Genomic DNA, 13,763 nt, shown 5'->3' on the forward strand with positions numbered 1-13,763 from the left:
AAAAAATCCAGCTTATACCTACCTTCGTAGTTGCAAAGGTAAAAGGTGAAAAGAAAGGCTGATACCAAAGCATTACTAACAACGAGGTATTAAAAGCCCAGATGCTTTTCACTTTTCAACTCACCTTATTTCTTAATCCATTTAAAAGCACAAACTCTCCCTGAATAATGCTAATCATTCTCTTTGGGGTCCATAATTTTCATGAAAATGATATAAAGACTGCTTGCTTCATTCAGCTAGATGTCCTAATTAGTTATAGTCCTCTTGCTCAATAGCATATTTGATTGTACAATAACTAATTCCTGTTCAAGACCCTCTAAGAGAATAATATGTTGCTGTCAATGCCAGTGTAGTCTTAAGATCCCGACTCCTAACACAAAACACTGGAAGGAATATCAGACATTCTAAATATAGGTGGAAGAAGCAAAGTCCCTTTGAGCATAAGGAGAATGTGGGTAAAACACACATTTTATGTAACCTGCGCTTTGACACACACTAGCTGAAATTTTATCTGGTAGCCACCCCACCCTGACTATTATTATCAAAAGGATTTTTCATCAGATCCTGCACACAGACACCCAAACGTCACTGTATCGTCAAATCAAGCCTTAGTACAGGGAAGTTGACCTTTTCCGGCCTGAGGCTGCATTGCCTCAGTGTAACATCTCTGGGGCTGCATGGCAGTAGTGGGTGTAGCCACCCCACATTCTCGTTCTGTACACCACACGTACTCTCAAATGCAGAGAGACACACATGCTAACCGGCAAAGAGCTCCCCCATGGAGAGCAGAAGAGGTATTTTTCCTCCTGTTGATAATGTGAAGAGTAGAGAGGGCAATTTTCCTTCCTCACCACAGATTCTGCCTCCACCAGTAAAATCAGTGGCTGTCAGGATGGGGGTGGGGAGTAAAAGCTGCTTATAGGGCCAGAAAAGTCACTGGAGAGGAGGGCAGTGGTTGACTACCTGTTCCTTAGCACTTCTGCATTCTGTACACCAGTTAGCAGACTTTGGGAACTACGCTGACAGAGTTCTCAGTGAGGCAGTAAACCTGTGCTTGGGGTGTACCATTTCACACTGAAGGTGGGGGCTCACATGATAGAATGATCCTCCATACAACTCCCCCTCCCACACTTAAATAGAAGGCTCAATGTCACAAAGAAGGCTAGGCTAGATTACAAGCACCTTAATCAGAAGCATACCATATATTTTTATCTTATGGGGTTAATTCACAAGACAACAGCTATTTTCACACAGAAATATATAGTATGGGAATATATCGACTAGGAAGATACGTTAAAAATTCAACCAATGGACTATGCCCATACTGCTTTAAAATTTATCTTACCAGAATTTGGCGAGATATGTAAACTGCTCATGTCTTTGGACAAGCCATTTGTTTTTGGACTGGAGATGGGTACACATGCTGATGTAGCTCGAGGGGGCCTCTTCCCTGGGACTTTAACTGTGGTTCTCAGAAGATCAATTTCTTTTCCATGAACATTCTGCATGTAGTCCTGCATCAAAGAAATACAAAGATATTTATTTCTTTTCAGGAGGGAGGGTGGGTGATGGTAGATTTTTTTAAAAATGGCTTTTTTAAAAAGTGGCTGACAATTCAGCCAGATAAGCGACTAATAAGTCGAATAAATAAAAAAAAGTAAAACATGAGAATGGTATGGCTGGATCCAAAGGTCCTGTACAACTTGTTTGATATGCCCAATAAGGCTTTGAGCTTGGACTTCTTAAAACAGCAGTTCACCATGCCACATGCAAAACTACTTTTGGACTTCAGAAAACCTCTGAAAGTAGACTGTACATGGGAGGCACATGGGCTGTTAAAATTCCCACTGGGAATGTCCAAGCCCATGAGTACACTTACAGCAGCCCTTTGAATCCTATATATTTAACAGAGCAAACAGCAAACATTTTTGTTGCACATGAAGAACATGTGTGTGCATGCAGACACAAAGAGCACAAACCTGTATTAGCCTATGGAACAGAGCAGTTTTCAGATGGCTACCTAAAATTTTTAAACAAATTAAAGTATATACCCCACACTCCATAACACAGCATCCTTGCTGACGATACAGACATTATTTCTTTTAAAAACATAGTTTACAAAAAGACAGATAAAGTGACTTAGAACAATAAAATACTGAGGAATGTGCATACCCCCATTGATGTAGCAGTCATGCAGAACACAATTAACAGACCTAATTTTCAAAAAGCATAAAGGCATAAATGTGTATGAAAGAATTAGACCAGAATTAGACCTATACTATGACAAAGCCACTCTGATGAGATACAAAGTAGGAACATTCACATTTATCCATGCTTTTAAAAAAGACATTATTTTAAAATCTAAGTGTAAAGAAAAAATCTAACTTGAGGTTACTTTTGAATTTTAAAAAAAGCTTGGTGAATATAGGGTGGGCATATGATTATTTTTTAAAAGCTATTATTGGGTAATAGTGGGAGAGATCAGAAACTAGTATTGACAAATTATATACAAAATCATTATAAAAAACATATTACTTTCTGAAGTAAATATTAGCCTCCTCTATGACATATCCCATTTCTGTAACATTTTTGTTAAATGAGACAAGAATTTATTAAATTAATTCAACCTTAATTATATATCAGCTTTTAGGAGGTAAAATTAGTAAATATCATTTTAATATTCCATGTAAATGAAATTAAATGTTTTCAAAGAATTATCCTAAACTTCTGGATCAGAAGTACTTAACTTTAAATTAAACCTCTCTGCCCAGCCCTATGAAGTTACACACTGTAGATTCTACTGCCAACAGCAAAATCAGTAAGTGTCTGGGGGGACGGGCTGAAAAAAATTGATTGGGGGTCTGGCTCCAGTGGTTCTCCACCTCTGTTTTCTCAGTTTCATGTTTTAAATTCCCTACTTTTACCAGGTACAACATAGAATGGCTTTTTGTATATAAGCCCGATATGTTTAAGAAAAAAAAAGGGGGGGGATGTTTTTCATTGAAATCATGATGAAACATCATCTTAAATTACTCCTTAATGTTTCAGTGCTGTTTAATGCAAGAGTACATAACGTACATAACAGTAACAGCAGAGGGCTATGTTTCCTTCCAGCAAGATCTCAACACTCTTCCATCTCAAATCTTCAGAACAGTGATTTATTATATGATCACATTAGAAAAAAGATGAAGATAACCCTGTCATCTGGAATATGCTGTGTTAAAGACAGCAAGCCTGATTTTGATATGCAAATATTACAAAGAAAACTCCCCGAGATGTTAGTTGGAGAAAATGCTGATCACAGAAGAAAAAAAAGGGGGGGGCTTTAACAAGACACAAGGGTAATTCAAAGCCAAGTAGTTTTAAACAGCACTTAACAAGTCCCCAGAGCCCACTCAACAGTGGCCCACCCCAGAAGTGCTATCTTCTGCCCCTCAACAGCTTGAAAAAAGTAGTAATTGCAAATCCATTTACATTTTGCTTCTCAAGTTTTCCATGTTCGTAATTCAGAAGCACACAAAAAAAATCAGAGCAAGAAGGGTCTCCTCCCCAAATGTGTTAATATCAAGGTAAATGAGCATCTGAATCCCCTGCACCCCATGGCTCTTGCACCTTTGCCATCGCTTGTTTTTTACATTCCGCTCCTAATTATGTTGCATCTATTGCCATACACTTAATTAGCTGCATTAATGTGATTTCTTTTCACATAGTCAAGCAATTAAGAGCTATGATTGAGTTTCATTCAATTAGCCTCAACAAACATGCTAATTGATGTCCCAGATGCAAATGAGGTGCAATGAGAGAAACCTGCTAGCAATTGAATGCCATGTCAGAGACCCACAGCTCTCAGCTTGCTGACAGAAGCACAGCTTAACACAGCTACCACCTTCTGTAGAGCTGTTTTCAAGGGGATTTTGGCAGCCAGGTTGTGTGGGGAAAGTGCTGGCATATTCCATTAGGGATTCTGTACACCAAACAGATTCCTACAGAAATAGTATGCAAGAACAGATCTAATCTGTTCTGACTATTTGCACAGCAATGGCTGGAAAGCAGCATAGTGCATGGAAAATACATTTTACCTGTTTACTAGATGCACACGTCTGTTAAACTGAGATCTGCAATGCAATCTCTTGTGCTGGTAAAATACAACATACGTAATTGCCTACAGTTATCAGTAACTGGCAACTTCATCTTAGTCAGCTGTGGGCAATGTGGTAGTTGAAGTTAAACTCAAAACACATTAATCAATCAATAAATTTCTACAATACACTCACTATATTGATTGCCATTGCATTTCTTCCTGAGGATACCCTTGGCATTTGTGCAAATACAGTGGTGCTGATGTGATAATTTGACTACATAAGTGTCTGCTGCCCATAAAAGCGACAATATATGTTGAAATAGCCTTTTGTTTATAAATGACATAAAATGTTATCAAATATTTTACTATTTCAGATCAAAAAGTAACTGCCCAATCCAATTTAGAGACTACAATTTTCTTAATTTGTTTTGCTGATTTCAGCTAATGGTTTTCTTTTTATAACAATTAAAATTATTCAACTCCGTTCCTACTGAAGGGGAAATGAACTTCATTGTGAAGAGGGGGATGCATATATCTGGGGATGACTGTATGATACAACAGGTGGAACAATAAGAAACTGTTAAGTATTAGTCACTTTTTAAAAAGGCAAGACAGGTAGCCTAAGAGATATGGATTTGACTGGTCCTAAATACCTTGGCTTGGACCTAGACTTTGCATGTGGTGGAAGACGCATCCTCTGATCAGGGTTTTGTTCAGTAGACACTCCTAGCACTGGAAGTGGGGAGGCAAATTTTGCCAATGATTCCTTCCCTTTGTAACCTCTTGCACACTTTGAAAATCTGCTCAGGAGGGTTGAAAATCCTCCAGAATGTGGAGGGGAGGGGAAGAGAAAAATATATATTTCTGATCTAATAGTAATCCATTTACAGAGCTATATTCCACTGATCACAGGATGTTCTACAATGGACAGGATCTTTTCTCTATCCAATACATTAATGCTTCATATCACAGAGATCAGTATCTTCAGAAAGAATGGAAAAAACCAAACACAAGGACAAAATATCTGTGCTCAGTTATCTCTAATCTGAAGGTAACATACAGTTTGACGTTGGAGTTTTGATAATAATGACAAAATACTATTCCTGATTCAGACTCTAAATATTAGCTGCCACAAGTTAACCATTATCTATTCAAAGAAAAAGTTGTGCAGTTTATTTATTTATTTATTTTATTTTATTTATATACCGCCCTAAGCCCAAGGGTTCTCTGGGCGGTGTACATAACAATAAAACAATCAAAAATATATAAATACAATAATACAATAGAATCAAACCAAACAGACGTAAACAAAAATAATCAAAACAGCAGCAAAACACAGATTACCTTGAGCACCCAGTTCCCAGCTTCTTCCCAGCAGTTTTGAAATACCTAGAGAGCAGAACTGGATCCATGGTTGGAAATTGCAGGGAAATAGATTTCAGCTAAACATTAGGAGTCATCTCTTAATGTTATGAGCTTTTGGGCAGTGGAACAGACTGGCTCAGGAGGTGGTGGGCTGTCCTTCACCAGAAGTATTTAAGCAGAGGTTGTGTGGCCATTTGTCAGGGATGGTGTAGCAGCATGCATTGCAGGTACTTCATTGAGCAGAGAGTTGCACTAATTTATTTAACTTGTATTTAAAAAAATCTCAAAGTGGTTTACATTTAAACAAAAATCAATATAAATTCTACATTCAATATAGTTGCTAATAATAACAATAATCCACATTTTAAGTAACATAATTGAGCAATACATCTCTAAACAATGTACAAAAAATGAAAACAGTGAATCATATGCAAAACAAAAAAATTATAAAATATATCTAAAAATTCATGTGTATATTACAATAAAAGCATGTATGCAATATCTTAAGCCTGTTTTAATTGGAATTAACTATTGAAAGGAAACAACTACTAAAAATGGACTAGATGACCCTGCAAGGTCCCTTCTGATTCTTGTGATTCTAAGCAGTGGAGAATGAGCCAGGAGAGCCACCTTGGGGAGCAAATGGCTCAGCGAAGTTGCAACCTTCAGGAAGGCCTTTTTCTCATAGCTATCTCCCTAGCATCACGAGGCATTTGGAGCTAGGGTTGCCACCAAAAGATCTCCAAAATAAGGAACATACTGTGAGACCATAAGAATGTATTACATGAGTCAGAACATTGTAATGTATCAAATTAAAGTTGCTTTTTGCAGTTACGTTACAAGTAAATGTTCATAAATCAGAAACCAGTGGCAACCCTAGTTTGAGCAGGGCCTCCATGGAAGATCTGAAAAGCACATTGGGCCCAGAACCAATCTGAAGAACCTCACTGCATGCTTCTTTGCAACTTCCTTCTGCTCCCTCTTTCATTTGCTGAAGCCTCATCTTTACCCTCTCCAGCCAGTGCCCATTTCACCGAGAAGGAAGCCTTGATGTCGGAACTGAAAGTCCTGAGTTACCTTGGCAACCATATTAACATTGTGAATCTGCTGGGAGCCTGTACGGTTGGAGGTATGGTTTTCAAGGAGTGGCTCTGTTTTGGTGGCTTAATTTTTATCATTCATTATTAAATTCAGTTTTTAAAGAAATTAAACTTTTTTCTAAAAAGGACAATTTGGGGGGGGGAGTCTTGTTGGCATCACTTATTTTTAAGTTGACAAACTGGGCAGCTTTAGGGGCCCAAAATCTTTTGCAATCAAGGCATCAGAGCAGGAGGCCCACAGCAGTGGTTAATAACTTAAATGATGACTTTTGGGAGGTGTTGGTGTTGTAATATTCTAATATTCTGGGTGGGGAGATCTTCCAAGCATAAGGGTACCAATAGAATCTAGTCTGTTGGTTCTATGCCTACAAGCCCAGTCCCAGTACTTATGTATTTGGTTCCAGTAGTGGTGACTATAGGGATTGTAATACTGAGGATCCCCTTACACTCCTACCACCACCCCTGTATCCACTCCATATGCAAATTTCCTCCCTCCTTAAAACACAGCAAAAGCAGGAATCAAAAGCAAGGCTCATCATTCAAAAGAAGAATTTTATTGATAACAGGAAGTAGAAGCAAACACACTCTCCACACTCTTCAGCAAGCAAAGTAAACTTAATACTCAAAAACACTAAAAGACAACAAGGATCCTTGAGCTACCACTCCTTCCCTCATCAGAAAACACATGTCTCTGGGTTTCAGAGTAGGCTAACGGCCCTGAGCTGCCCCCAGCTTCCCATTTAAATACTGTCCCCCCATTTCCAATAACCCCCTGCCCTGTTAATTAACTATTTATTTCATGCTAATCTTTCTATGTTGATTGGGTTTTACTCCCCTTAGAACATACCCATCTTCCAAGAAGGATCTGTCTACACAGATTGTTTATTCCAAACTGCACTAATGTTCCCCTTTTTGTGGTGAATCCTGTGGTTTTTACCTTCTTTCATTTCTCCTTTTCAGAGAAGGGTCTTTTTCTGACCACACTGTCAATCATTGCTGCCCCAAGGTGACCTTTGTTATTAAAGCCTTACCTGATTCTATATCTATTCTCATATTATGTTTACCTAAAATCTATGATCTATACATTAGGGGCCAGATATAGTTCACAAGTCATGAGTCAGCTATCCCTGAAGTACAGCTTAAAGTTTTGCATACCATTTCCTTAACTTGGGATGTGTTTCATTTTCCAGTATTTGGTTGCTCTGCCGCTAAGGTTTCAAAACAAGGCCGTGCTCAGCCATAATTTTACTGGCAAATATTACTGAGACCTGGTTGGGGGAGCTGGGTGTAGCAGATCTGACCCAGTTGTGCCTACGTACTCTACGCAGCACCAACATAGGCTTCCTTCACAAGATCTCTCTACCCTGGGGTGTGCTTTGGAGGCCTGTGTCTGGTGTTGGGCAACAGAGACAGATTGGGGAAGTAGCTGGTGTAGGCCACCTTGCTGTCCACCAGCCTCCCTGACCAAGCATGTTGGTAGGTTGATTGGGGGGGGGGGCAGAGTGTAGTTACAACATCTTTGTAAGAGGGAGAAGTGTCTACCATGCTTAAAAAGGTGATAGTACAGTTCTGTACCCTACTGTAATCATTTTATTTGTTTAGCAATATACCATTACAAACATAGATCAGTTGAGACAGATTTAGCTCTTAATTTCCTGGCTGCCAGCGCAAATCAGGAAACACACATTAAGATATAATTTTACTTGTCCAATAGCAAAAAGCACACAAACACTTGGTGTAACAACATTTTTCCTATAACTAAACTCTAGACAGATTATTTCTCATGAGGATCTTTGTATAAAGGACACTGGGTAACATAATGAACAACGAGAGCTTGGAAGTAATTTGTCAGGAAAAACGAACTACTTGTAATTTATTATTTTTTTGAGGAACAAGTGGGTAATTTCTTTACATTTGATTGTAATGTAACGAGGAGTAATTTTATTATTTTTGAGCTGTAACTGCAACATTTCCAGCATTACTTCTTGGGTGTTGCAGGGGGAGGAGCAAGGGAAGTCTTCTGCTCCTCTGATTCGCAGATGAAAGTCATGTGCATCAAACTGGGCTTCTGCACAGTGTTGCTCATTCCCTTGTGCTCTGTGGGTACTTAGGAGGCAACGAGAGAGGAGGTGGAGAGTGAGACGATGGTGGAGCATAGAGAAAAATTGAAATTTTTCAAAGATGGATGGTAGTGATGAAGAACGGAGTCAGAGGCAAGGGCGTAAATGAAGGAGGAGGAGGAGGAGGCAGCAGCAGAATTGAGATAAAGAACTGTTGAGGTAAGAGATGACAGTGTGCATGTGCATGTTTGAATACTTTCTTTGTACTTAGTCTGTGAGGTATCCTCTGCCACCCTACTTGGCTACTTGGCTGCATTTGCAGTGTTTAAACTTCTTTGCACTCCAGGGGAAAATGTTTGGGCGAGTGTACCTTAGTTGGTGGTAGGGAAAGATCCAGGAGGTGGCTGAGTGAGAGAGATGACGCTTGCTAGCTGAGAGAGTGTGTGTGTGGGGGGGTTTTGCACTTGGTTTGGTGCATGAAGCTCTGAGTGGTGGCCTCTGCCTCCCTCCCCTCCCTTACCAGCAGAGAGACCGCCACTGCTAGCTAGCAAAGCCAGCCTGTGTGCCTCACACACCCTAATAATGTTTGTTTGGGCAGGCGAGCCCCGCATGTGCCTTAGTTGCTGGCAGGGGAAGTTTGTTCCACACAGTTCCTTCCTTCCAAAGTTCCAAAGCTAACCTATTTCAATCCATCCATGCCCCCCCCCCACTACAGGCAATTCTGTAATAGTGCATAGAGGCTTGTACAGAATTAATTACCATTATTATTAATAATTTTTTAAAATAATCTTTATTAAGGAAAAGAAAATTACAAAGTAGTACTAAAATAATAAAAAAGAAAAGGGAAAGAGAAAAAATGCTTTACATAGATACATCTCATTCAGCTTATATATATGTATAAGAAAATATATTATTAATGATATATAGTAACTCATGCAGTACTCAGCTTGCCAGGTATCTGGTATTTGCCAGGAGACACTGGATTTTTGGGGTCATCTCAGGGTCTCCGGGGCAGTCACCTTAATCTCCGGACTCAGCTTTCATTTTTTTTAAAAAAAATAAGTTTCTAGGTGGTCTGGTTTAAGAGATATACACAAAAATGTCAGCCGCCACCACCCCGCAACTTCTGTTAAATGAGTTCATAGCTGGCTGTTCTAACCTTTCAAGTTTGTAGCCAGTAAGTGAAGTCTTGGTTGTGATTGACAAGGCAGTAGCTATACCCCATTGCAAGGCCAGAAAATTGTTGTTTTTCCCTGTTGTTATGTGCCTTCAAGTCGATTACGACTTATGGTGACCCTATGAATCAGCAACCTCCAGCAGCATCTGTCATGAACCACCCTGCTCAGATCTTGTAAGTTCAAGTCTGTGGCTTCCTTTATGGAATCAATCCATCTCTTGTTTGGCCTTCCTCTTTTTCTACTTCCTTCTATTTTTCCAAGCATTATTGTCTTTTCTAGTGAATCATGTCTTCTCTTTGTGTGTCCAAAGTATGATAACCTCAGTTTCATCATTTTAGCTTCTAGTGATAGTTCTGTTTTAATTTGTTCTGACACCCAATTATTTCTCTTTTCTGTGGTCCATCATACCCACAAAGCTCTCCTCCAACACCACATTTCAAATGAGTTGATTTTTCTCTTATCAGCTTTTTTCACTGTGCAACTTCCACATCCATACATGGAGATCGAGAATACTATAGTCTGAATGATCCTGACTTTAGTGTTCAGTGATACATCTTTGCAACTGAGGATCTTTTCTAGTTTTCTCATAGCTGCCCCCCCAGTCCTAGCCACCTTCTGATTTCTTGACTATTGTCTTGATTTTGGTTAATGACTGTGCCAAGGTATTGATAATTCTTGACAAGTTCAATGTCCTCATTGTAAACTTTAAAGCTACAAAAATCTTCTGTTGTCATTACTTTAGTCTTTTTGACGTTCAGCTGTAGTCCTGCTTTTGTGCTTTCCTCTTTAACTTTCATCAGCATTCGTTTCAAACCAGTACTGGTTTCTGCTAGTAGTATGGTATCGTCTGCATATTTAAATTACTGATATTTTCCCCTCCAATTTTCACACCTCCTTCCTCTTGGTCCAATCCTGCTTTCCATATGATATGTTCTGCGTATAGATTAAACAAATAGGGTGATAAAATACACCCGTCTCACACCCTTTCCAATGGGGAACCAATTGGTTTCTCCATATTCTGTCCTTACAGTAGCCTCTTGTCCAGAGTATAGATTGCGCATCGGGACAATCAGATACTGTGGTACCCTCATTTCTTTTAAAGCATTCCATAGGTTTCCATGATCTACACAGTCAAAGGCTTTGCTGTAATCTATAAAGCACAGGGTGATTTTCTTCTGAAATTCCCTGCTCCGTATCCAACGCATGTTTGCGATATGATCTCTGGTGCTCTTCCCTTTCTAAATCCAGCTTGGACGTCTGGCATTTCTCGCTCCATATATGGTAAGAGCCTTTGTTGTAGAATCTTGAGCATTACTTTACTTGCATGGGATATTAAGGCAATAATTCGATAATTACTGCCTTCCCTGGGGTCCCCTTTCTTCAGAATTGGGATGTATATTGAACACTTCCAGTCTGTGGGCCATTGTTTAGTTTTCCATATTTCTTGACAGATTTTAGTCAAAATATGGACTGATTCAGTCTCAGTAGCTTGTAGCAACTCTATTGGTATGCCATCTGTTCCTGGTGATTTGTTTCTTCCAAGCATTTTAAGAGCAGCTTTCACCTCACATTCTAAAATTTCTGGTTCATCATCATACTCCATCTGACCTCCATCTGTCATCCTGGCATCTCTTTTATAGAGTTCTTCAGTGTATTGCTTCCATTTTCCTTTTATTTCATCTCGGTCAGTCAGTGTGTTCCCCTGTTGATTATTCAGCATCCCTACTCTTGGTTTAAATTTCCCTTTCATTTCTCTAATCTTTTGGAATAGGGCTCTTGTTCTACCCTTTTTGTTGTCCTCTTCTATTTCTATACAGTAACTATTGTAATAGTTCTCTTTTGTCCCGCTGTATTGTTGCCTTTAGGGTTCTGACTGTGTTTCTGTCTCCTTTTGCTTTTGATTTCCTTCTCTCTTTAACCATTTTAAGAGTTTCTTCAGTCATCCATTGAGGTCTTTCTCTCTTTTTAACTAGAGGTATTGTCTTTTTGCATTCTTCCCTGATAATGTCTCTGACTTCTCTCCATAGGTCTTCTGGTTCTCTGTCAACTACGTTTAAAGCCTCAAACCTGTTCCTTATTTGATCTTTATATTCTGCTGGGATGTTATTTAAATTGTATTCTGGCATTATGATTGTTTTGTTGTTGTTCTTTAGCTTTACTCTGATTTTCGACATTAATAATTCATGATCTGTACCGCAGTCTGCTCCTGGTCTTGTTTCCGCAGAAAGTATAGAACTTCTCCACCTTCTGCTACCAATTATATAAGCAATTTGATTCCTATATTGACCATTTGGTGATGTCCATGTGTACAGTCGTCTTTGCAGTTGCTCAAAATATGTGTTTGCAAGAAAGAAATTATTGGCCTCACAGAATTCAGTAAGTCTTTCTCCTGCTTCATTTCTGTCTCCTAATCCCCATTTCCACACAATTCCTGGTTCTTCTCTGTTCCCTACTTTTGCATTCCAGTCCCCCATGATTATCAGCACATCTTGTTTTGGCGTGTGATCAATTTCTTACTGTATTTCTGCATAAAATCTCTCCTTTCGGCATTTGCCGTTGGAGCATAGACTTGGAAGATGGTTATGTTAATAGGTTTTCCGTTTAATCTCATTGATATCACTCGCTCAGACCTTGCGTTGTAGCTCCTAATTGCTTTTGCTACATCATTTCTCCTTATTAAAGCAACCCCATTTCTTCTTAATTTCTCATTTCCTGCATAAAATATTTTGTAGTTGCCCGATTGAAAATGTCCCATTCCTGTCCATTTTAATGCTTTTCCCTGTTTATCTGTAAATCTCATAAACTGAGTAAGTATATAGCTTTCTGTCTTTTTCTTTCTTGTGTGCAGCCGCAGGAATCAAACAAGTTTGAATTTTCTTGGACTGTTGAAGAGGGCAGTGTTTTGAAAACCTTCCCAATATGAAGGATTAATCCTATACTTGCTTTTCTGGGAGTAATGTTGCAATGTTAATTCCACATATCCGGAGTTAAGCCCTTTGAATTCGATAGCACTTACTTTTGAGTAGACAGGTTAGGATTGTGCTGTAAATTAATGGGATTTTTGAGTGAACATAGCAAAGAATTCTGTTTGTGTTGTAAATCTTTCTCTTCCCCTTCAATCCTATTACTTACTTAGGTATCCTTACTTAGGTATCACTGCTTTTATTATGTAGCAAAGTAATACTGATTTTTAAAAAAAAAAATGTTCTGCAATGACCAACTGGTTTTGACAATAATCTATTATATGCGGTGTATGTATTTTTACATCTGCAGTGTTTTTGTATACATATGCAGTCTTTCCACCAACCCTGTGAAGTAGGGTTGCAGACTGGAAACCAAGGCAGCTTACAATAAGAAATAAATCCCTTTAAAATCCAATAACCATAAAACGTATTCACTAATAGGCAAAAAAACCTTGCGGTTTAAGAACATACCTATAGCCAACAGATATTTCTATCAAACTTTAAAGAGAAGGGAAATTGCGCAGCTATAGTGAATGCACCAGGGTAGCAGGAGACCTGACCTCCTCTCTGAGATATTGGACTACCCTACAAATTTGTCAAACTGCAAACACAATTCGGGTTGGTCTTTCACAGTCCAATCCACTTGCTGTGTAGCTTGCGGAGGGGGAGGAGGAGGGGAAGAAACGCAGAGGGGAGGACTGGGATGGGAGCAGGCAGGACAGGGAGGGGAGGAGAAGGACAGGCTTGATCATTTGCATGTTTATTGAATTCAGTATGATTTACTTCCATGCAATAATGCGTAGGATAGATAAAAGTGACTGGGGGGAGGAGAAAGAAGGAAGAGGGGAGGGGAAGAGGAAGGGGGAGGAGAGGGGAAGGAGGGGAAAAGTAGGTCTGATCATTTGCATGCTTATTGAGTTCAATGGGATTTACTCCTATGCAATCATGGTTAAGATAGGAAAAACTGACCATGGGGGAGGAGGAGGGGGAGGGGGAAGGAGCATATTGGAGGGGGA

At 39.3% G+C, this 13,763-nt stretch overlaps 1 protein-coding gene across 8 annotated transcripts in view; it reads right to left on the minus strand.

Annotated features, from left to right (window-relative positions):
• The window catches only part of AGAP1 (ArfGAP with GTPase domain, ankyrin repeat and PH domain 1), a 639,639-nt gene that overhangs the window by 286,503 nt on the left and 339,373 nt on the right, over positions 1 to 13,763 (minus strand). For all 8 annotated transcript variants that reach the window (XR_009760410.1, XM_061607665.1, XM_061607664.1 and 5 more), the window contains one exon: positions 1,346 to 1,514. Coding sequence is in view for 7 of the 8 variants with exons in the window: in XM_061607665.1 (XP_061463649.1) it covers positions 1,346 to 1,514 (169 nt within the window). In the remaining variant the exon portion in view is untranslated. The remainder of the gene's footprint in view (positions 1 to 1,345; positions 1,515 to 13,763) is intronic.

The sequence above is a fragment of the Rhineura floridana genome, chromosome 2, assembly GCF_030035675.1.
Source record: "Rhineura floridana isolate rRhiFlo1 chromosome 2, rRhiFlo1.hap2, whole genome shotgun sequence".
In the NCBI taxonomy this organism is placed as follows: Eukaryota; Metazoa; Chordata; class Lepidosauria; order Squamata; family Rhineuridae; genus Rhineura; species Rhineura floridana.